Source organism: Crinia signifera, chromosome 1 (genome assembly GCF_055691185.1).
Source record: "Crinia signifera chromosome 1, ASM5569118v1, whole genome shotgun sequence".
NCBI classification, from domain to species: domain Eukaryota; kingdom Metazoa; phylum Chordata; class Amphibia; order Anura; family Myobatrachidae; genus Crinia; species Crinia signifera.
The window spans coordinates 273670357-273696704 of NC_139217.1; the positions used below are offsets into that span (position 1 = coordinate 273670357).

Sequence of the window (26348 nt, forward strand, 5' to 3'; positions counted from 1 at the left end):
ACTTCTGTGCGGGAGGCTGTCCTCGCGGCTGTGTTCTGCTGCCGCAGCTCCACTCGCATTCAAGGATACAGTATTGGATTTAAAAGTGGTGTTTTTATTTGAAAAAACTTTATTGTGCCACAGGACAAATAAAAACACCACTTTTAAATCCAATACTGTATCCTTGAAAAAGTGCCTGTTAGGCACGAAACGCATTGGCACAGCTTTGAGAAGTCTTGCCACCTACGCCTACTACAGCGGCACACAGGGACGCCGGTCTACCCTCCTGAAAGCCGAATTCACCCGGCGAGTGGAGCCGCGGCAGAACACAGCCGCGAGGACAGCCTCCCGCACAGAAGTGCGACTTATGTAGGGTACACACCAGGACGACCTGCTCACGATGCACATCGTGAGCGGGTCGTCAGTGTCTCGTCCGACCCGCTCACGATGACGCGGGAGGGCACGACCCGCTCACGATGTGCACCGTGAGCGGGTCCGATCCGATGGCGACCCGCACCCGGTTGTATGGTCGTCATTGAGATCCTACCTGCAGCAGGTAGGATCTCAATAACGACCGACCGACCCGCGGGACCGCGCATCGGATCGGAATCGCTCCACACCAGCTCAGAAAAGGGCCCAATCAGCACACAATCTGCATCCAATTGATCGGAATCGGATCTAGATTGTGCTGATCGGGCCCTAGTCGTCCTGGTGTGTACCCAGCATAATGTGGGGTACACACCAGGACGACCACCGTCGTTCACGACCGATAGACGACCATGGAACGATTTCCCTTGGACTTCCCGGGAGCTCCCAGGCAGTCCCCAGCAAACGATTAGCAAAAATTGTGTTTTTTTGCGGAACGATCTAGATCCGATCCCGATGCGCCCGCGATGGTCGTTAAGACGGTCGGATCGCTGGTTTTTGTTTTTTTTGCAAGAACACATGCGACCGTCGTCAGATGGGCCTTTGAAATTTGAATGAAGGGGCTGGACTAGCAGAGGGGGAGGACTAGCAGAGGGGGATAGGAATAGCAGCAGCCATTTTAAACCAGTGTATTTCTGCTTTGTTACTAGTGAGGCTTGGTTTATACCTGCTGAACGCTGGACATAGCTATTTACACATTACTTTGTTTTGCCTGCCATTACAAAGTGTCTTTTAACCCTGCACTATGGAGAATGCAGTGATGGGTAGTCACCAGCAACAGTACCTGCTCTATTATGCAGTTTTGAAGCTCAGGCGTCAGAGAGCCCAGCGCAGGAGAGAAAGATCATGCTGGACAAAGCAGTGGCTACTTCAGCGTCAGACTCGTTCGCACATGCCACTGCTCAGGGACATCAGGGAGAATAACCCAGACGATTTCCGTAACTTCTTGAGGATGGATGATGCCACATTCCAGGAATTGCTGCGTCTGGTGACTCCCCACATCGAGAAGCAGGATACCAAGTATCGCATGGCTATCCCTGCTGAGGAACGGCTGGTGGTCACCCTGAGGTTTCTGGCGACAGGACGGTCTCTTGCTGACCTAAAGTTTGGATCCCTCATCTCCCCGCAAGCTTTGGGCCTCATCATCCCGGAGACCTGCAAAGCCATTGTGAAGGTGCTGCAGTACCAGTATTGCAAGGTAAGGATGAAATATACACTGTACACTTTATTGTGCAAACAAAATATTTTTATTTATAATTTAGGCCTAGGACAGAAACAGGTTTTTTAGGCCTTTCATGGTTAAAACATGTAAAATAGTAAATAGATTGTGTCAACAAAAATATATTATAATACCATATATAAAAGATATTGTACAAAAACACACACTATATATAAAGATTTAAGTATGTATGACCCAGTTTAAACTTTCCCAATAAGTACGGGCTACTGTGTGGCAGAGGATGTCTGCCGCAGATAAGTAAAGGCTGCGGCCCACATGGCGCATGGCGCAGATGCAATGGTCCCGGCCACATTGATGTGCGCCATACGCCATGTGAGCAGTGGCCATCACATACCTGCAGCTGAGACCATGTCTGCCGCACAGTACCCCATACTATTGGTAAAGACAAAAGGGCAATAAATGGAGTTTGCTATCCAGATTGAGGAGAATCCTGTTCTCCCTCTGGTAATGCAGGTACAGGTAGCAGCATATAAAAAAACAAAAAACACACTCTGGTAACTTCTGGAACAGGCACTTACAACAGTAGGGATAAGGTACTGTGTGGCAGAGGATGTCTGCTGCAGATATGTAAAGGCTGCGGCCCACATGGCGCATGGCGCAGATGCAATGGCCCCCGCCCCATTGATGTGCGCCATACACCATGTGAGCAGTGGCCATCACATACCTGCAGCTGAGACCATGTCTTCGGCACAGTACCCCATACTATTGGCAAAGAAAAAAGGGCAATAAATGGAGTTTGCTATCCAGATTGAGGAGAATCCTGTTCTCCCTCTGGTAATGCAGGTACAGGTAGCAGCATATATGTAGAAAACCAAGACAAAAGACACTCTGGTAACTTCTGGAACATGCCCTTACAACAGTAGGGATAAGGTACTGTGCGGCAGAGGATGTCTGCTGCAGATATGTAAAGGCTGCGGCCCACATGGCGCATGGCGCAGATGCAATGGCCCCCGCCCCATTGATGTGCGCCATACGCCATGTGAGCAGTGGCCATCACATACCTGCAGCCGAGACCATGTCTGCCGCACAGTACCCCATACTATTGGTAAAGACAAAAGGGCAATAAATGGAGTTTGCTATCCAGATTGAGGAGAATCCTGTTCTCCCTCTGGTAATGCAGGTACAGGTAGCAGCATATAAATAAACAAAAATACACACTGTGGCCCTTGTGTGGCAGAGGATGTCTGCTGCAGATATGTAAAGGCTGCGGCCCACATGGCGCATGGCGCAGATGCAATGGTCCCGGCCCCATTGATGTGCGCCATACGCCATGTGAGCAGTGGCCATCACATACCTGCAGCCGAGACCATGTCTGCCGCACAGTACCCCATACTATTGGTAAAGACAAAAGGGCAATAAATGGAGTTTGCTATCCAGATTGAGGAGAATCCTGTTCTCCCTCTGGTAATGCAGGTACAGGTAGCAGCATATAAATAAACAAAAATACACACTGTGGCCCTTGTGTGGCAGAGGATGTCTGCTGCAGATATGTAAAGGCTGCGGCCCACATGGCGCATGGCGCAGATGCAATGGTCCCGGCCCCATTGATGTGCGCCATACGCCATGTGAGCAGTGGCCATCACATACCTGCAGCTGAGACCATGTCGATGGTAAATGATAAAGTAGCCTATTTTTTAAGACAGATCCTCAAAAACAGGACACTCTGGATCTTCTATCAGTAAAGAACTGTAGAATTGACGGTACTGGGGGGGTTGAGAAGGCTGTGTAGGTGTTGACTGGGTATGTGTTGGAATTGTGCTCGACTGGCCTGCTACGGTGGCAGGCGGAGTAGGCACTGGTGATTCTAATGACAGTGGTGTGTCTGGTGCACTACCAATGCCAACTATTTTAGTGCCACTGTTGAGATACCCTAAACTGCCATTATACACCAACTCCATGCATAACTTTTCAAAAGTAAGTTGCTGGTCAGGAGCCATGTTGCGAACACACTCTGCCACATAAGTGAAGTAGTTGTCATGTTTGTCCGGGTTTCTTTGCAGGACTTGATGTGCCCGCATCATAAATTCTTCATGTGCCGCTGCTTCTCCTTTTTTTCCTTTGCCACGCATTTTTTTGGCACGGGGGAGTGGTGGAGTGGGTTCCAGGGTGGGTGGCGGAGTGCGTGCCGGAGTAGGAACTTCGTTAGATGTGCATGCATTATCAGATAGGACAGATAGGTCTGGGGTTGCAGGTGGGTAGTCACCAAGCTGTAAAAAAATTGAACATGTTTACTAATCAATTCTATTTACTTCTAATTTCAGTTCCCTACCAGCGTGAATGAATGGAAAGTCATCGCAGAGGAGTTTGAACAGCGATGGAACTTCCCAAATTGCGGTGGAGCCATTGATGGCAAACATGTCCGCATAGCCCAGCCTATCAATAGTGGTTCCTACTATTTTAATTACAAGGGCTATTTTAGCATTGTACTAATGGCTGTGGTGAATGCCAACTATGAGTTTATCTTCCTGGATGTAGGAAGGAATGGCCGTGCATCGGATGGTGGCACTTTCAAGGACACAAAGTTCTACGAAAGGCTCATAGCGAACACCCTTCACTTGCCGTCTGTCCAGGAAACTAAACAGGGGCTTAACTTTGTTTTTGTGGCTGACGAGGCTTTTGGCCTGCACGAGCATGTCATGAAGCCATATGCGCAAAGGGGCCTGAACCATGACAAAAGGATCTTTAACTACAGGCTATCCAGGGCACGGCGTGTTGTGGAAAATGCTTTTGGCATCCTGGCAAGCCGGTTTCGCATTTTTCACACTGCCATTAACCTGAGGGTGGACAAAATTGACTGGGTTGTCACGGCGTGCTGTGTCCTGCACAATTTGCTCCGCAGAAAAGCCACACAGCAAAGGGCTACAGGCACAGCACTCCAAGAAGACCAAGAACTGCCAGAGGAGGTAGTGCAGATATCCTCCTTGCAAACCCCAACACAACGCTACACAGGGAGTGCACGAGCCAAACAGGTGAGGGAAGAGTACATGGCCTACTTTAATGGGGAGGGCGCTGTGGATTGGCAGGAGGAATCAATTAGATAGCCAAAAAAATAGACTCACCGATGCAGACTGCGAATTCTCCTCCTCCTCCTGCGCCGCGACTTCTTGGTTTTCCTGTTCGACCATAAGGACTACTCCTGTCCTCATCGACTCCTGGCTGAGGGTGAATGTCAACCGGTCATAGTACCAGAGCGATGTTTGATACATCTCGTCGACTCCAGCACCAGACTTCTTTGCAGCCTCCATCTTCTTGTGTTCCTTTAAGAACACCGTGCGCATATTCTGGATGCGTTTCCTCACCCATTCAACATTGGCCTCTGGGTGAAATGGAAGACTGTAGCGTGCCAACTCCTCCAAGGCTTGGTTTCTTTTCATTTTGTTTGAATACTCCTTGGATTTGGTTCTCCACAGGCATTCGTGTGTACGATATTTTTCAATAAACCCTTCCAAAAACTCTTGTTCCTTTGCGTTGGACATTGGGACTGTAAAAAGATAAAACCATTTTAGTTGTTATAGTTATACCCATGTTTTGTTTCATATTTAAATTTTTATAGTTATAGTTACCAGTTTACCTAGTTCTTATGTTTTAAGTATTTAAAATGTTAATAAACTTTTATGAAAACCACTATACATTTTATTGTGCAGATTGCTATTCACACACACAGGTGAATGGGGCCTAGCAGAGAGGAGTGCTTGGAATACTGCAATGGTGGACAATGGTTTATGTATATATATCTATATATACACAAACACACACACACAGGTGAATGGGGCCTAGCAGAGAGGAGTGCTTGGAATACTGCAATGGTGGACAATGGTTTATGTATATATATCTATATATACACAAACACACACACACAGGTGAATGGGGCCTAGCAGAGAGGAGTGCTTGGAATACTGCAATGGTGGACAATGGTTTATGTATATATATCTATATATACACAAACACACACACACAGGTGAATGGGGCCTAGCAGAGAGGAGTGCTTGGAATACTGCAATGGTGGACAATGGTTTATGTATATATATCTATATATACACAAACACACACACACAGGTGAATGGGGCCTAGCAGAGAGGAGTGCTTGGAATACTGCAATGGTGGACAATGGTTTATGTATATATATCTATATATACACAAACACACACACACAGGTGAATGGGGCCTAGCAGAGAGGAGTGCTTTGAATACTGCAATGGTGGACATTGGTTATATGTATACACACAGACATGGGGCCCACCCAAAAAAAACAGTGACATGGTCGGGTGCACGGTTGCCAAACCAGTGCTTTATACACACTATATACATTGGTGGCAACAGTGGGCATGCATAGAAGAGCATTGGGAGTGCAAACATACCAGGTTGTTGTTCTGGGAGATGAGACAAGAAGGAGAGTCCAACTGCTGCGCCAGCGCTGTTTGCTATGTGGAAAAACATGGCGCCGGGGGAGTGTTTAGGAAATGCCACTCAAATAGGCTGGATCAAACGACGGACGCACCGACGGACGGACGACGGAGGCGGCAAAAAACACTCACGATCTGCATACGATTGACGGTCGGTCGGCCTGGGATTGACAGATCCTACCTGCAGCACGTAGGACCAAAGATGCGACCAAACGAGCGGCGTGAACGCGCATTTGATCGGAATCGGATCAAATAAATGTCAAAAACACACGATAGTACATACAATCTGCATACAACCGGTCGGAATTGGATCTAAATTGACAGAATCGTGCCCTAGTCGTCCTGGTGTGTACCCAGCCGCCAATCTCCAGGCTTGGAGATCGCGGCACAAGGTAACTTCAGCCGCATAGCAGGGAGTTAGGTTAAAGACTCTCCAACACTCCAAGAGAGTGTAAACATTTTATTAACCCCTTTTTTCTTACAGGTCACACTATAGTTTGTGCCAATTGTTTAATCCAGCAGCACACATCGTTTTTATTTATTTTTATCTAATAGCTCACATTTTTTCACTTATTTCTTTTGTAATTATTTTTATTTTTACTTTACTTTTCACATCTTCTTATTTATATTTTTCATTCTCTTTGTCACCCTCATTTTCATTTTATTTATTTACATTTATTTTTATTATTTATTTATGCTTATTTATTTATTTAAATTTATCCATTCATTATTCAAACCCCACTTTTGACCTCATCCCTTCCCCTCCTGATCAGTCATAATACATACGCACTTATCTTTAGCGGTCCGAGCACCAAACCCCCATTAGTACCTTTAGAATTGGAGCAGCTGACAACCAGAGCGCGGTCAATAAACAAAAACTACATTCTGTCAATCTGCCTCTTAGGGGGAGATTCAATCGCCGTCGAGCATCTCCCGTGGGGGAGATGCTCGACGGGCCCTATTCAATGCTGTCTTCCCCGACAGCATTGAACAGGGTTTCCTGTCAGAACGAGCCTGACATCTCTAGCTGTCGGGCTCGTTCTGCCGAGAACAGCCGGGAAGTGACGAGCTGCCGGCTGCAGCTCGTCACTTCCCGGCCGCAACTCGCGGCCACGCCCCCTTCTCGCCGCTCGGCGGCCGGGACATTGAATCCCGACTGCCGAGCTCCAGGCGAGCTCACCGAGAACGGGACAGGGGCACGGCTGTCGCGCTAGCTCGACAGCCGTGCCCCTGACATTAAATACCCCCCTTAGTGTCAGGAATGGCAGTCTTGAATAGGCACCCACCGCTATTTCTCCTGTTGAAGATAGCGGCGGGGATTAAATACCGTTTAAATTAAAATGGTTTTTATAGAAGGCCTTTGGGTACTTATGTAATATCTGGACTCCCGTTTTTCTTATGAGACCGCGTCCCCGTGCAGGGCTCGCTGCACTCGCCACGCTTCGGGCACGGTGGCTCGCTGCACTATATAAAATCAACTCCATGCGTAGTTGGATAGTAGTGGTATAAAAAAATGGGGTGCATTTAACATGGGAGTCCAGATAATACATAAGTACCGGCCTTTGAGATGTCTTTTATCCCATTGTATGTGCAAAATTATTTTAACAAATTTTTATTCCATTCCTGTTTTTGTATTCTATTTCATGCTTTATGTGGTCTATTACCTTATTAGTTTTTAATTCTGTTTTTTTTATTTGTATATCTATATATGATTTTGGATTATGCCACCTGGACTTCAATAAGATGGCCGCTGCTACCAGCAACAGAGATTCCAGTAAAAATCGGACTGTTATAAGAAACTATGGATCGCAGGAACTTCCCGTCCAGGCCAGAAGCAAAAGTGAAGTGCGTACCGTGGAATGCAGTGCACTTCTGTTCACTGAATTTTTGGCAGGAGCGATGTTTGCACATGGTCCTGCACACTAGGAAAATATGTACTGGCACAATGGCCTTTACATTGAGAACATTGCATTTTGATTAGTGATAGTCATTTCATGTCTGGCAATAGATTCCCCTAGCCTGCAGCCTCTCTCACGCCTTCATAAAGAACCTATCGTTTGAAACGCGAGGATATGCTGGTGTGGAATAATTGCAGTAGGATTATTTACAACCTCCAGGGACACCTATGGTAACATCTTAAAGTGTCGTCGTACGCATTCTTTGTAGACTATTACCATCGGTGAGAGTCCACTTCTACTTCCTGTTCATTTTACATGTTAAATAAAGTGGTTTCCAGAAATTTGACAACACGCTGTGAAATCCTTTGGCACTGCAGATAGGGAATTGGCACTTCCCTCCCTTGTGCTCTCATTGACTTCCGATTTCAAAGTAGACATTTGAATATGGTATGGTTTAGACTTACTTCATTTCATGATGCATCAGTCTGTTTAATGGTATTACACTACCACTATAGATCAGCCTTTCTTCTGCTTTCGGTACCACAGTATCCGAGGGTATCAGCACAGAAAATCACTTGAACTTACCTGTTACAAGTCTCCCAATAGAGGTGGCATTCCTCCTCCCATGAGTTTACATGGTCTACCAAATCAGTAGACACTGGAAAGGGGTACGACTCTTATTTACATCACCAAGTATTTTACATAATACACTATGATTCATTGTATGTTTCTATTTTTTGGGGGTATAATACGGATATCCCTCAACTGCAATAAGATCTGAATATAGTGATGCACCCGATGACAGCTTAAATTTCACTTGTGTTCAGGTTATTTTGATGGGCTCAAATATAAACGCAAAAATGTGCACATACAGCCTCAAGCAAGGAGCATGTAACCCACAGTGGCAAAAAGTACTTACCTAAGTAGCACAATGTGTAACGGACATCTGGTGCAAGGTGTACAACTGGCACTACTGTGTGGTGCAATGTGAACTGGTAAGATTACAAATTTGACACATGCCTTTGGCACGCACAGTGCCTGTTTTTGGGGGTGTACTCATTTATTTTCAGAGGGCACCAAAATAAAATTACGTTGCTGCTACTGGGCACATTATGTGTCTAAAGTATAGGAGGGTGTTAATTTAAGTTTGCGGGGGGGGGGGGGGGGGCACTGAACACTAGCACCGGCCCAGTGCTGGGGGGGGGAGATTAGATTAATTTTAGTTCTAGTTGCCCCTTAATCCAGAAAATATCTAGGGCAGCACAGCGACACAATCAATAGTAGTGGTGCTTTATATATCAGTATCCATGGAGTCTATGCTAACCAGGGAAAGATCAGTAAAGTTTGAGTGATCAACCAGCATACTAGTAAGTTAAGTTGTGTACACATGGAGCAATATGATCGCTGGCAATATATTGCTAGCAATAATATTGCTCAGTGTCTCATTTTCATCAGCCCACCAGAGATGGTCGCTGATGAAAATGTCACACTGCCGAGAGAAGAGGCAGGCGAAGTCGCTGGACAGAGGAGCATGATCCTCCGACCAGCGACCATTAGGGGGCTGAAAACAGGAGTGCCCACCAGGCTATTTATCGGCAGTGCACACTCCATTTGCTGGCAATATGGTCACTCAGCGACCATATTGCCACCCGTGTGTATGCAACTTTAAACTGTGTATTAAAGGTTCCAAAACATCGACCATTAGCTGCACAGGGATAGGGACCAATGTGAGTGATTAAACAGTCTCTACAAAAGCACTACATAATATGCTGGCACTATTTAAAAGGATAGTAATGAGGCCGCAAATAATTTAAGAGACTGAGATGCAAACACAGTGGAAATTTTTCTTTTTATTATTCAGCTTCTTTCCGTTGAGCCAATTCAAGCAGCACATAACTAAATATTGGAAGGATTACAGTACAGCATAGCAGTTTGAACAGACCGCAAAGGTCACAATTATTTCCATATATTTGTACAGGATAGATTGAAATGTTGCTGTAATATACAGATATTTAAATGGATAGTATATGGTCACAAATAGATATTTATTTCAGTTCTTGCACCTTCTTCTCCAAACTGTCTTGATTAGCCCCACTAAACTCATGTATCTGTAGAAAGATTAATAAAAAAAAAAAAAAATGTTTACTTGAATGTGTAAGAATACCTTTATAAAAAGTCAAAAAAAGGGGGAGCACTGTACACAATAACATGTAAAGTTAAAAATGGAAAAATGGTATAGCATTTGCTGGGGAGGGGGTGTATCATGGGTGACAGACTGACATTTACACACTAAAAATATCGGCCAGTGTATAAACGACACTGACGCTTGTTCATCAAGATTGTTTGCAGACAGGTCAATTTTGGATGTCTTTCACAAAAACCTATAGAGTCTAGCTAGATCTTTCATCATATCGTTCAGGGTGTATGCACAATATTGTATGTCCAGGACACTGGGGAAATTCAAAGGAAATTGTATTCACCAATATCTTTCCGTGTCTCATTATCTATAGCAGGGCTGGGCAACACCGGCCCTCCAGATGTTGATGAACTACACATCCCAGAATGCCTTGCATCAGTTTCAGCATGGCCACATAGCAAAGCATCCTGGGATGTGTAGTTCATTAACATCTGGAGGGCCGGTGTTGCCCAGCCCTGATCTAGAGTGTATGCACCTTAAAGCTGCACAAGATGTGCAGAGCTATATGTATCTCGCACCTGTAGATCGGATATCAGGGGAAGAACAAGGAACACCTGAATGAATTGTTTTCTGTTACACAGATCTTGAAATACAGAATTTATATGAAGAGTCTTGCACCTATATAAACCAGGCTCGAGCACATTGCATGTTTTTTGTACTAGATGCGATCTAGTACAAAGTATGGAGCACATTGCTTCATGTATGGGCACCATTAGTAGACACTATGGGATAAATTTACTGAAGCTTCTAAAAAAAAGGAAAAAAAAAAAAAAAAAAAAAAGATGATTTCCTATCAGAACCAGATCAGATTCCATCTATCATTTTGTAGGATGCAATAGAACATCACCCCTTAATTTTTTATTTTTTAGAAGCTTTAGTAAATTTGGGACAGATGTATTAAACCTGATAAAGCGGAAAGTGAAAACGCAGCAGCCAGTCAGCTTGACTTAAATAAATGACAGTTGGGGGCTGATTGGCTAGTGCCTTGCTGCCATCCACTTTATCACTTCACCAGGCTTAATTAATTTGCCATTTTACACTTTACGATGGTTACAGCTTTGCTCTAAACACAAAGGCTCCCAAACTCCACCATTAGTGCATGTTTAAAGCTATCTATAGTAGAGCACAGATGGTTAAATTGGTATTCTGATGACAAGTCAACATTCACTCGGTCGACAAAAGCAAAAAGTTGACATGTAAAAGACATGAATTTCAAAATGTGCCAATTTTTTTTTAATTATTATCCTTGTGAACAGAAGAGTACAGCGGTAGTGGAGTCAGCACACTAGGCCTGAAGCATGGCAAGCAAAGCGAGGGTATATACTACACTAATTAAGGGTCCATATGCTCAGATTATGTACACTGACCAAAAAAAAAAAAAAACCACAACACACGAAAATCTCATCTGTCAACATTTTCCAGGTCAAAGCTTAGGTATTGACCTATTGACTTTCGACCCTTTTTAACCAGGTGCGGATCAATCAAGTTGACCGAAGTAAACTGTGTCAATGTATGGATATTTAAACTTGGACTGCAATAGCGGTATTTATACAGATGATCTATGGCCGTAGGTAGTTTAAGAAGCATGCTATACAAAATATACATGTGAACATTCAAGTTTGTAAATGACTTTGTAGAAAAGGAAAAGAAAAGTGTTCCACCCTATAATACACCCAACAGGCTTTATTGTTTCATACACAGGGACAGTATCGGTGAGGTTTCAGCTGATCTGCATTATATTTACCAACCATAGTGTAGGGCAGTGGTTCCCAACCCTGGTCCTCAAGTACCGCCAACAGTGCACGTTTTTCAGGTCTCCACACCGAATCAGTGAAATAATGATCTCCACCTGTGGATCTTTTTTCATTATCATGAATAATTTGTGCACCTGCCGGGTGACCTTGAAAACGTGTACTGTTAGGGGAACTTGAGGACCAGGGTTGGGAACCACTGATGTAGGGGACTCTGCCACGTTCATAGATTCCATTGCTAGACTATTAGCCGCATCTTGCGCCAATTCCATGGCTGATCACAGACTAATGGGGTAGAGTATTATTACAAGTACTGACTCACTGTAACACCAGCCAGTGGCAAAGATGAAAAAAGCTGAGGCAGAAATGCAGAGCAGTGTGTAAATTTAAAAGCTTATGGGGAAGGAAAAAAAGATTATATATATATATATATATATATATATATATATATATATATATATATATATATATATATATACACACACATACACATACACACACACACACAGTTTCTTATATAGCGCACACATATCTGCAGCGCTTTACAGAGAATATTTGAACATTCACATCAGTCCCTGCCCCAGTGGAGCTTACAATCTAGATTTCCTACCACATGTAAACGCACACACAGACATTCTAGGGTTAAAACAGTAAGGGCCATGGTGGGAATCAAACCCATGACCTCAGTGCTGTGAGGCAGTAATGCTAACCATTACACCGTCCGTACCATATAAAAAAGGGATACAGACATGTCAACATGTCTCACAATCGCTTTGTTAGACTCACTTTTTTTTAACATATCATTTATTTTGGGCTTAAATAGGATATCAAACAAAAATCAGACAATCGTCTACCTTAATTGTTCACGTTGTGTGAGTACACTGGGAGGTTCTTTATTGCTCTAGAAGCAGGGCCTGATGCTTCTGCGCTCATCATATGCAATTACTGGTGATGCTGGGGGATATTCAATCTGGGATCACGGCTGTCTATCCCCGCCGGCAGCCGTGATCTGGGCCCGTTTGCGGTCAGATCGACCGCAAAACGACAGACGGGATTCAATGTCCCGCCTGTCGATGAGCGCAAAGGGGGCGTGGCTGCAAAAACGGCTGTGGATTGGCGATCTGCGGCCCAGATAACAACAATCCATGGCCGTTATCGCCAGAATGGGTCCGACAGCTTCTGAAGTCGAGCCCGTTCTGCCGTGATCCCGCATCAATGCTGCCGCTAATGACAGCATTGAATAGGGAGCTGCTGCCATTTCCCACGTCGGAAATAGCGGCAGCAGATTGCATACCCCCCATACTATACGTTTTAGACTTGCACCGCTAATTGAAACACATTGTGTTAAACTCTTTATCAGGGTCATTGTCTAAAATGGAAAGTCTTTAGAGCTGCTGTACAGGATATCCCCTGCTACAATGAGACCTAAGCAGTATTGAAGGGGCTTGTTATAAAAAAGGAGACCTTACAATTAAGTCTGTATCTGGGAGAGAGCAGTTGCATGACCCACAAAAATTTAGACCACATGGTCCATGTAATCCGCCTAGTTTATTATTTATTCTTAAACACCTCACGTGGTAATTCTCTTTCCATGGTAATTTAATATAACTGTAGTTAATTTCCTATAGTTCTATTGTGTTTGTATTCAGTTCTTTTTACTATATAAAAGACACCCAATGCAAGCAACCCAGCCAAACTAAGTATCATAGAAAATCACTTCACCATTATTACACACAGACTTTAAGGGGCACATTTATTTATTAACAGTTTCTTATATAGCGCACATGGGATGCAGTTTAAATCCCAGCTGTCGGGATCCCGACACTTTCTCCCTCCGTGGGTACCCACGACACCCCTGGAGTGAGAATAAATTAGCGTGCCGAGCGTAGCGAGGCACCGGGCCCGCTGCATCTTGTCGGGATTTCGGCGGTCAGGATTTTGAACGCCGGGATCACGACCGCCGGGATTTCATACTGAATCCGCGCACATTACGCAGCGCCTTACATAGAATATTGGAACATTTACATCAGTCCCTGCCCCAGTGGAGCTTACAATATATGTTCCCTGCCTCATGTACACGCAGACAGACATTCAAGGATTCATTTTTTTGTTGTGAGACAATTAGATTAGCAGTATATTTTTGGATTTTGGGAGGAAACCCACGCAAGTGCGGGGAGAATATACAAACTCTGCACAGTTAGAGACATGAAGGGAATGGAACCATGACCTCAGTGTTGTGAGGCAGTAACGCTAACCATTTCACCGTCTGTACTGCCTGAATTGGAAAAATAAGTTCATTTTCATTGCCCTAAATGGAATACTTCTTGCTTAAAAAAAAAAAAAAAGGCACACTAACCTACATTTGTCCTTACATAGAAAAAAAAAAAAATGGGATGCGTTTGCCCTCAATGTTAGTTACCAACAGACATACTAATCTCTATGTTCGAGTGTTGTAATTGCAGTATATTTAGTGCACAAGCACAGCTGCAGTAGAGAGCTACCCTAACAATATCCAGAAACTTACCAGAACTGAAGGATAATTGAGATGTTGATCATGGCCTTTAGACTACACATTGACCTCATAACCAGACACAGGAGGGGAGTAGTGAACAGATTACAGATTTAAAATGGACTTGTTGAATATAGAGTATATTACTCTTCAATGTCATTTCATTTAGGACATTAAAAGGAAAAATAAATAATATGACATACCCGCTCTCCACCTTTATAGAAATGAAATGTTGGCATACATTTGATGTCACAGTGAGAGGCAACTTCCTATAAAAGTAGAAAAGAATTTGCTTCAGTTTCACGGCGTACACAAATAGCTGTACATGCAGTTAGTCATTTAATGATTGTTTTTCCTTTTTAAATAAAAGTACATTATTAAACAAGTAGTACGGCATCAATTTGTATGTACTATGAATATTTTAGAAACAATGTAGGGTTCTAAGCAGGAAGAAAAACATAACAAGACGCTACTAGGGATTTCACAAAAAAATGAGTTATTTCACCTGAGCGTCATCTACATCCACTTTAAGGAACACCACATCTTGGTATTTGACAGCCAAGCCCTAGAAACAAGCAAAAACAGGTTAAAGGTCTAGTTTCAAGTGACAAATACTTTAAAGAATTAGTTACTTATCAAGTGTCATGAGGTGGCACTCAGACCTCTAAATAAAAGCAAAACTATTTCAGCTTAGACTTCAGCACTGGGATATAATAAAGTCTGACATTGCAAGAGGTGCAGAATGCTGGCCAAACTCAGACTTTATTTTTTATTTTTTAAGCGCAGTTCTTTAAAAGCCATTGGTTTTGCCTTATAAATGTGTGGCGCTTTAAAAAAAACCTCTGAGTTTCTGACATCTCGCACATCTGGCGAACTTGGACGGTGTTACACCCCACTGCAGGTTTGTGTTAAAAAAACAGTTGTTTGGGCGTGATCACGATCCAATGCACGCACCTGCCAGTTGTTCATCAAGCCCTCTGATTTCTTCAGCAGGTGGAAAGATGAACTACCGGCCTTGTAGGATTTGGCACACATCGTTCAGTGTTTAGGCAAGATGAACAATGAGAAATGATGTGGTATATGACTTGCAGACGACCCATCTAACCCTCTGATCACTTACTCAATCGTTTTGTATGTGTGCATGACATTGTGGATTTCAAGGGAAACTGTACATTCAATCTATTGGAAATCTTATATATTTTAAAGCAGTGGGTTGATAAACAGTTGAAGTGTGAAATGAGAATGAGATAAATTAGGTAGAAATGAGAGAGTAGTTGGGAGAAGGGCAGGTAGGCGTTAGTGGCAAGGAGTGTATTGCCCGGCCTTTGAAAGCTAGAAAGCCCAGGCTTGGGGAGAGAGCATTCCAGAAAATGAGGGTGAAGTGAAGGTGTCCAATGGACCACATAACCAGAGTAGAGGAAAAAGTAGCTGTCGGAGAAGCAGAGAAAGCCGGGGATAAGGTGTAGAAAGAAGTAAGGGAACAAGTAGGGAGAAGAGATATAAAAGGGCTTTATAAAAGGTTAAGACGTTCTAAACACATTCTGAGGGGCATGGGTACACCGTGTAGGAGGGTTCTGAGGAAAGGTATTGTTATCTATAGATTGGAGGTGAGAGCAGTCAGAAGGAAGCCATCAAGCAGAGAGTTACAGTAGTCAAGGTAACTTAAGATAACATTTGCTGACTTACATCAAAGAAGGGTCCAATCATTTTACATGGGCCACACCATGTGGCTGTGAAGTCAACAACTACTAGTTTGCTACCAGCTTCAGCCAGGGCCTTTTTGAAGTCGTCCTGGAATACATGAAAAATTAAATGGAAAAAGTCTGTCAAGGAATACTATTACTCCTATTTAAAAACACAAATGTAATCGAAGCTTCAGATATTTTTAAATAGTCACAAAAACACAAATGTAATCGAAGCTTCAGATATTTTTAAATAGTCACAAGTACAGTATTCAAGGTTGTTACTGCTGGGTAGTATTGCAAAAATGCCAACACAGAAAGGAAGCTGCTAAATTACTGTAACCCCCCCCCCACACACACACACACACACACACACCTCTAACAGGTGCTGAAAGGAGGGGGTTATGCTAGACAAGAAACTCCTAAAGATTTGCAATATAACCCATCAAGTACAGTAAAAGTATGTGGTGTCTGTAGAATATGGTGGAGGAAGCACATTCTAGAAGTTCCCTATCTGGTCTAGAAATCTCACAATTACAAACCAGTAAAGCTGTACACTAAGGGGCCTGATTCTAGTTCACTTGCAAGAGCAAATTCTCTCTCTAATGGAAAAAGCCATGTGCACTTGCAGGTAGGGCAGATGTAAAATGTGCAGAGAGAGTTACATTTGGGTGGAGTTTGTACCTCAAACTGATATCTCCATTGCAGTGTAAAAATAATGCAGCCAGTGTTTACCCTGCACAGAAACAAAATAACCCTTTTATACCGCTGCAAAAACCTGGGTCAGACACAGGTCAGCGGCGGTGTAAATGGGGTCAACCCATGTCCATTTACTACCCTGGCCCCAGTTGAACACGGCCAGGAGCTTGGTAGTGTGCGGTGTAAATAGCCCCAGCATCTGAGTAGGATGGGGGCTGCAGCCCAGTAGCCGGTGACGGGCGTGTGGCTGGGCGGTGCAGGGAGGGGAGAGGGGGCAATAGGGCCACTGAATCCTGCCAGTGAGAGAGGCAGCAGCTCCCGAGCACCCGACAGGCCCGGCGACAAGAGCAGGGGGCAGGCAAAGAGGACACCAAGGATCATAGGGAATCCATTACAAAATATATGCTGCAGCTACTGCTGATCAACGCAAATGCTGCCGTGGGTGCCTCCGGGGATCTGGTGCTGGTGATATCAATTGCAATTGTACAATGTAGAATCAGGCCCTAGATGAGATAGTATCGCTCAGAAGGGCTTTTCTGAGCAATATATATTTTACCATCTCATGTAGTATGTTCCTTTAAATACAGTAAGCTAATTTTCCCTCTGGCTCTTTGCATTACAGTAACACAGGAATTCAGATTACACACAGTGACTCAGCACTGCAGCTGAAGTTTCAGGAAGAGAACCCTTTATATATACACACACACACACACACACACACACACACACACACACACACACAGTAATCTCTCAACACTTAAAAAAAAAAAAATCTATGCGCAAATCAAAAATAAATCCAGATCATCAATAGCTTTAAACTAAAAACACATATACTGTACCATGTGGCAAAAGCCGGGTCGACCCAGATTACCCGTTTACACTGCCCAGCAACCTGGGTCAAACCCTTCTTTTAACCTGGGATATTTGTGCTGTGTGAAAGGGGTAATAGAGACTTCCTGTGGTAGGTCTCATGAAAATAAGGGGCATATACACGGGGTAATTTCAGCCCCATTTCTAAGCAAACTGACTAGATTGCTTAGAGGTGGAGCACGGATCGCTCTGTGTTTATGCCCTGCAGCAAGGGTAATGGGCAGTCCCACACTTCGCTATCGCCCACAAGGAAATACAGTGCTAGATGGGGTTTTGCCTATAAATAAAAAGGCAAAACCCCCGAAAAAGAGCCATGTCGACAGACACAAAAAAGCTAATGGCGACCTAATAGTCAACCCTATCCCATACCCTCTTTAGCTGGGTACACAACAGACAACATTTTTAACAATCTTGTAGATTGCGACGGGTTCGAACGCAGTATGGTCCTCGCCCTGTTGCTACCAACATCTGCAAGTGTGTAAGCAGATGCTGTTTCGGTCACCTGGTCCTGCCCGTGGCGATATTGCTGGGTACTCACATCACTTAGTGTTTATCCAGCATTACACTGGGAGAGGAGTGGTTTGATATGTCGAAATTCATCATGTAAAACAGTGTTGACAACACAGTCTCTGGTGACCCAGCGACGAATACCAGTTACAAACTCATGACTGGCTTCTGGAGGTCATGTGACTTCCGTTCTGGGTGACATGCACTAATAATATTGGACAACTACTTACTAACACTACAGTATTTAAAAACGTATTAACATCGCTCAAAGAGTACATACTTTATGTTACAGAGAACAAGGCAGGTATTCAATGCGGCCGGCGAGGGGGGGTTAAACAGCGAGGATTGCAGAAAACCAGCGATCCTCGCTGTTTAACCCCCACGCCGGCCGCTCTATTCAATGTTCTGGGGAAATCCTCGCCGTCACAGGACAGCGAGAATTCCCCAAAACAGCGAGACCCGCGACTGCTGCAGAAAACTCGCTGTATTTAGCCGCGAGTCTCGCTGGTCTGGAGCCGCATACGCCAATTCCCCCTCGCTCAAAAAATGGAGCGAGGGGGAATTGGCGTATGCGGGGGGCTGCGTTGAATACTGTCAGGGTGAGTGGTGACAGCGAGCAGGAAGCTCTGCTCTCTGTCACCGCTCACCCACAGCATTGAATACCCCCCCCAAGAGTTAGATTTTGGTGGGGCTTGTTCAAACTCAAATTAAAAACTTGCAGTATAAAAATATAGTAGCCAGGCTTTACCTTACAAATAAACTAAATACAACCCACCTAAATGTAAATCTCTATGCACATTACCTCAGCCCTACCTGCAGTGCACATGGTTTTTCCTAGTTGTGTTTTCTTGCTTTGCTAACAGCTGAATCAAGCCCTGCATTTGTTGATGCAAATGAATAATCATAGTTCCGGCATTATTTCTTAGTTGTGCAATTAAAAGTGTTTACTGTAGGAACCTTTCATCAATGTAAAGCAGGTGTCCATGTCCCAATCCCTCTCTCTGAATAGGTCCGCTCCCCCCACCATGGCCGGAGGGTGGTACAGTGAAAAAAAAATTAGGCAACAAATCTAAAACAGACAACTGTATTGCAGAGTTCAGTTTTTTTTATAAACATTCTGGAGGTTGCAAGAACTGTTGACCAAACTAAAATGATACAGAGTAATCAAATCTCCTGCAAAGAATAGATAACCTAGTATTGGCAGATATTACAAAATGGGGATATTAGTCAAGAAAACTTGTTGGAATTTCCCAATCACTTTCTGCAAATGTGAATTCACAGCCCTTTTACGTTTGCTATGTTAATCACAATTGACAGCCCCCTCCCCAAGCATACAGCAAGCCAAGATGATGCCAGCACTGACAACGCCCTGCAGGGTTTCACTTACTGTACATACAGCAAGATATACAGACAGAACCAGTTATATCACACCAGGAAGTACCGGCTTCTCTTCGGTGTGTACAGCATTGCCTCATTTTGCACAATAAGCAGGACATACTATAATCCATCTATTTACTTTTCCTGTTACAGGAATCAGGCCTATGTAACCCAGCCTTCTCTTTTAACAGTGTTTAAAGCCTTCATGAAGTAGAGCATACTACTGTATGTATTCATTGCATTTTCCCATAGACTAAACAGACTGTAGTGTTTAAATTCCTGAAAAGCATATTAAAAGCTCTACAAAAAGTTTGTAGCTGCACAGGTCCATTCCCATAGATACAAACATCTAAATACATTTACCAGGCTGAAAGAGCACCTGTTGTACGCAGAATGACACTGTTGGGTAAATTGATAGTAAAACATAAGTGGTCATCATTCCAATGTCTCTTTAACCCCACAATGATCTTTATAGGAGATGCAACTGAAAGGGAATACATTGGAATAAAAGCCACATACCTATCACCAGCTCTATGGGGAGTGCCTGCAGGCTCTTACTATTTTAGTCTTTGGTACCGGTTGGTAACTATGGAGGAGAGTGAGGCACACGCACATACTGTACACACCCTGGATACCAGAACACGCTTACTCATCACTGGCTCCATCACTGTGATCTCACTCTTCCCCTACATGGCAGAACTTACCGTTAGGAATACTTATAGCTAAACTTTATAAAGATTACTCCATCATCGCACATTTATGTCATCTGAAATCGATCACACACACAGCACAGTCCTGTGATAACTTTTAAAGTGAATGACCTGACATAAAGAATGACAGAAGTGACTGTATAACTCAGGTAGCAGCAGACACACCCTGCACCTGCTGTCACACATACTGCAGCAGCCGCACAGAACGGTGGGTGCAGCTGTGCATCCCCCATGCAGCACATACTGTCCACATCACCTGCCCCGGGCACAGTCCTCTGTCACCCAACGGCGGGGCGAGCAGGGGGGAAAACGTCTTCTATGGGTGGCCGCTGCCCATCTTACCAGAGACTCGATGTGTCGGACCATGATGTCGGCTGGAACGTGGCGCAGAGAAGCAACAAGGGGCTGTGGGGTTAGCAGCGATCACAGGCGCACTAATGTACAGAGGCCGAGTGTAGCGGGCGGGGTGACCGGACGGGGCGGTGCTGGAGAGGGGGAACTTGTGCCGAGGGAAAGGCGAGGCGGCTGCGGGACAGGGGAGGAGGGGGGGATGACTCGGCAGATACACACAGGGGAGGGGGCAGAAGACGCTGCATTGTGTGTGTGCAGCGCTGAGTACACGGGCGGGGAGCCGGCTTACAGGAAATGAGGCCATTCTTCCCTGGAAGCGTGGCGTGCGTGGTGGTTGCTGGGTAGCGCATTGCGGCGGGTAACGGGCCCGGGCTGATCATGCAGCTGGCAGCATCATTCTGCACGCACTGTGCTGGCTACGTTAACATGTTATATAGCATCATCATAATCCCCTGTATATTGTTTTAATACCCGAAATAGTGTTAGTGCTGCCCATTTTTATGGAAGTAAATTCTGTCATATCATTGTATTTCTTATATATACTTTTTTAGACAGTAAAGAAGATAAACTTAAGCAGTGTGTACTGTATAGTATGTGTGGTATCTATACAATTAGTGAATGGGTAATATGTAACTGGCGCTTGGGAAAGGGCAGCTAGGTTCTCTAATCCTTAGGAGGCCATCAATCCTCCTGACAGATACAAATGCACAAATAGAGGTTTTAAGGAAAGAACCAGCGCAGAGTCCAATTGAAACTTGCTTGTGAGCAGGAGGGATCGGAGCATGGGTACTTGTGCTTTAGTGGGCTATATAAACCACACTTACTTATAATTCCCCACTCGCGTTCACATAGCAGTTTCTTTGTACTCCAGAAGGTAGAACCACAGACTTCTTAGTAAAAGCAGGTAAATGAAAACTTACATTGGCGTACTGTCACGCGTTCACGTAACAGTATCTTTAGGGATCCACTCCACAGACTCCAAGATAGGGGTACACGAAAAATTTATTCACAACGTGGGATCCACACACAGATAAAAACAGCAATACGAACACCGGTATCTCCGCGAGGCTTCAAGTCAGCTAGGATGTTGTGAGTCCCCGGCGCTGCAGACGCTGAAGGGGAAGCTTTCTCTCAGAACGCGCTCCGATACCTGTTCAATGGACTTCTGACGGCGGGTGACGTCAGACCAAACACGTCACCCGCCGTCAGAAGTCCATTGAACAGGTAACGGAGCGCGTCCTGAGAGAAAGCTTCAGCGTCTGCAGCGCCGGGGACTCACAACATCCTAGCTGACTTGAAGCCTCGCGGAGATACCTGTGTTCGTATTGCTGTTTTTATCTGTGTGTGGATCCCACGTTGTGAATAAATTTTTCGTGTACCCCTATCTTGGAGTCTGTGGAGTGGATCCCTAAAGATACTGTTATGTGAACGCATGACAGTACGCCAATGTAAGTTTTCATTTACCTGCTTTTACTAAGAAGTCTGTGGTTCTATCTTCTGGAGTACAAAGAAACTGCTATGTGAACGCGAGTGGGGAATTATAAGTAAGTGTGGTTTATATAGCCCACTAAAGCACAAGTACCCATGCTCCGATCCCTCCTGCTCACAAGCAAGTTTCAATTGGACTTTGCGCTGGTTCTTTCCTTAAAACCTCTATTTGTGCATGTGTGGTATCTATCTATAGCAGCGGTTCTCAAACTGGGTCCTGACCCCAAAGTGGGTCCCGACTTTAGTCAGCATGGGGTCGGGACTTCATGTTGCTGACATCAGGCTGATGACTTTCCTAATCTCAGTCAATGATTCAAGGAGTCTAAAAGATCTGTTGAATTGTCTGTTATTTTAGACTAGGGATGGCCATCGATCATTAAAAATGATTGATGGTTTATGGCCGATGTCGAATAGTTTTGCCATCGATGGGAGAGATTTAGATGGTTTCCCACCATCAATATCAAACTTAAACGAATAGTTTCGTTTTTGCTTTTTCACCAAGCAGCAGGGACACAGAGCTTAGCTCCGCCCCTGACACCTGCGAAGCCCCGCCTCTGTATTTTGATTGGTCCACAGACCAATCAATCAAAGAAAATGGATGACCATCGATATGCAAAAACATTGATGGTCATCCATTGAATAGAAATACACTATCAGTTGCACTTTTGTCATCGATGGCAAAGGCAACGATAGCCATCCCTATTTTAGACTCCTATCATTTTGTGCCTCCCTAATGCTGCCATGTATGCAGTGGTGTAGGTGCCACAGTGCCCGGAGCAAGGGCATGTTTCGTGCCCCATATTGTTATGATGGGTTTGAGTCTATGTTTTAGGACGCTGAATTATAGATGTCTGCAGCACTGGTCACTATGGTTACTCCCCTGGTAACCGGATTAACGGTTTGAGATTGATAGTGATAAGTGACTTTGTGCGCTGACACCCTCCCAGTTTACACCGTGACCGATGGATAGACAAACCACCTTATTAAATTACACCCACTCTCAGTGAATTTAGGTATAGAAAATATACTCTCCTTTTCTCACGTTTCTTCACCTCATCAGAGGCTCTCCATTAATATAAGTAAGATGGAGACATGTAAAACAATGAGAATTCGAGAAAATAGTGTAATATTACAAATACAACAAATTTATTCAAAACATTGAAATATGAAGGAAATATTTTCAAAATACAATAAAATCTGATAAAAAGACCACATCAGTGGGTCTCAAGTTTGGATGGAGGTTTACCAGATTTTGGAGATAAAAGAGCCTGTAGAGAGATCTTTTCCTCAGGTAAGTGACACTGGTCTTCCAGATAAACCAGGTCTTCCGGATAAACCAGGCCTTCAGGCGTCTCTGCAGTCCGCAAATCTGGATTCCTCACAGCCAAAATGCCAGCTTTCTGCTACGCGTGTCGGAACTTCCTTGTTCCTTCCTCAGGCAGTATCTGCGGGGACATCAGGGAGAGAGAAAGAGACAGGGAGATACTACTATGGATGAGTCTGGCACACAGGTGGGAGCAGGGGAGGCAGGCAGTCAGCGGGGGTGGCTGACACATACAGGAGACATGTGGAGCTGACACACAGGCTATATGGCAGGGGTGGCTGGGACACACAGTACACAGCGTGGGGGAGGGGGGTCACCTGCAAATGCACACAAACAATTCAGGAGTGTGATGCGCCCCCCCCCCAAAAGTGGGTACCTGCCATCCTTCTGGGTACCCCGTACCCGGCGGTGCTCAGTGATGCCTCGGCCATCCGACTGACTATGCTGCACTGCTACTGTACTTTGATGGTACTGGGGACTGGAAGTAGTATTCTGACACTTTTAGTCCCACCACAGTACCTTGGGCCTTATTTTGGTTCATTCTTTCTGTCAAAATCCTTCTTAGATGGACAAAACCATGTGCACTGCAGGGGGGGCAGATGTAACATGTGCAGAGAGAATTAGATTTGGGTGAGTAATTTTGTTTCTGTGCAGGGAAAATACTGACTGCTTTATTTTTACACTGCAATATAGATCTCACTTTGAAGTAAAACCCCACTCAAATCTAATTCTCTCTGCACATGTTACATCTGCCCCACCTGCAGTGCACATGGTTTTTCCCATCTAAGAAGGATTTTGTCAGAAAGAATGAACCAAAATAAGGCCCCTTGAGAGCTCCTGCACTAACAATCTCTCCTATCCTGCCCATAACCTGCTCTCCGCCCTCACCTCCGTCGGGATATCGTGCAGGTACCGGAACGGCGGCTTCCATAGCAGTTTATCGGTCAGAAGAGGCTTCCTGATCACTTTCTCCAGGGATTCCTGCATGCGGCGGATAACCGCGGCCTCCATCCCCAGGAGACAGGGAAAAGTGTCCGCTGTGGGCCTGGAGCCTGACGGGAGTGGCGGCGCTCAGTGCGGGATCCTGGATCTTGTTTACATCGGTCTCCAAGGATCTGGATCGGTCTGTTCGGCACCAGCCAGTCCTCCCCTTCCCACAATCCGTAGCGCTTACTGTTCTGCGCATGCACCGCCTCCGCCGTTACTAAGCGTCTGCCACCATGGAATCCGACCACAACACAGCCGGGGGTGGGCCAGTCACGTGATGCTCCTGCTGCTAGTACCAGGGGGCGGGGCTGTGTCACTGCTGAAATTAAATACACAGAGGTACGGTAGTACACGTGAGTGAGTGAGAGCATACTGTACCTCCTAAGACAAATCCGGCCTTGGGGAGCGGGCGAGCAGGGTGGCGGAGCCGGTGGCAGAGCTCCGGCACCAGGTGACATGTCTGTGCCCGGAGCATGTGCTCCATCGGCTCCGCCCTAGCTACGCCTCTGCATGTATGTGCTGTCTTCTGACTACACATGTGATGTGATGACCTTCTGTAGTAACTTGCTGGGGTCCTGTTATTATTTTTATTGTCTGATGGGGTCCCAGAGCAAAGTAGTTTGATGACCCCTGATCTATAGGTATACTTTATGTAGAAACTTATTGCTGCTAATGACAATGACTGGATAACTGATAATCCATCTGCTCATCAAAGTGTACCCTTTCTTATAACCTAAATCTAGAACTGAAGATGCCCATACATTCTGCTTCTGCAATGTTCTCCGTTCTTTTTGTACTAGATGGAATCGCATCTGGTGCAAAAAGCATGCGATATGTTAAAGCAGCGTGCTTTTGTATTAGAGGCAATGCTATCCAGTACAAATAGAACAGGCTTCACATTTCTTATGTGATGTGCGAGGGAGCACGCATCGTACCCACTAATCGCAGCACGTATGGGCACCTTATGGCTGCTCTCCCTACCTGCCACCTCATGTCTTGGACATTCCTATGGATGGACATCACATCGCGATGTTCACTACCATCAATGTTTTAGTTACAGTGGTAGTGGTTTTACTATTCTATAGCGGCATTTTGATGTTTACCGCCATCAAATAGTAAACATTCAATTGGTGTTCTGATGGTCCGGCCCCCCGGTCAGCCACGCTGCAGTTCTTCTGCACATGTGTGGCTGTACTGAAGATGGTTGCGCATGTGTAAAAAAAGGGTTTTTTTTTGCATGCACAAATCATATGAATGTTTTTCTCTACAGTATCGAATTCATTTGATGCGATGGTCAGTGACCATCGCATTGAAAGATTCAATGGCGGAAGCCCACCCATCATTAGATGGTGGGCTTCCGATGTCCATTCCTAGCCATCCCTGCCTTGCTCACTTCCTGCTTTCAGGCCTCCTTGCATACACCTCATGACACTTGTCTGTCTCCCCCTCCCACTAGGGATGCTCATCGTTGCCATTGCCATCGATGGATGCCATTGATGGCAATAGTGCAACTGTCCATCAATAGTGTTAAACTATACAATGGATGACCCTCAATGTTTTTGTGTATTATCTGGGCGCCCGATTTTTTCATTGCATGCCACTACTTAAGGCATGCGATGCAATGCAATGTGATTTTTTATTGTAAAGACCCGATTTTTAATTGTATAGTCAGCCATACCCCCATTATTCAGCTACGCATGGAGTTGATTTTATATAGTGTGACGAGCGCAGCGAGCCACCGATACTGAAGAGTGGCGAGCGGACGCGGATTACTTTACATGTATTCTGCGTCCCCTTGTGGGGCTCGCTGCGCTCTCCACGCTTCGGGCTCGCTGAGCTCGACACACTATATAAAATCAACTCCATGCATAGTTGGATAGTGGGGGTATGAAATCACCCATGGGTGACTATACAATTAAAAATCTGGTCTTTACAATGAAAAATCATATT

At 44.8% G+C, this 26348-nt stretch overlaps 1 protein-coding gene across 1 annotated transcript; it reads right to left on the minus strand.

The window, feature by feature from the left end:
- Positions 1-9776: 9776 nt before the first annotated feature.
- LOC146075076 (thioredoxin-like) lies at positions 9777-20859 on the minus strand. The gene is made up of 5 exons (XM_083183945.1): positions 20591-20859; positions 16090-16194; positions 14909-14968; positions 14607-14672; positions 9777-10054 (listed from the first exon to the last, which is right to left on the minus strand). The coding sequence occupies exons 1-5, from the start codon at positions 20612-20614 to the stop codon at positions 9992-9994; spliced, it is 318 nt and encodes a 105-aa protein (XP_083040071.1). The 5' UTR covers positions 20615-20859; the 3' UTR covers positions 9777-9991.
- Between the last annotated feature and the right edge of the window lie 5489 nt (positions 20860-26348).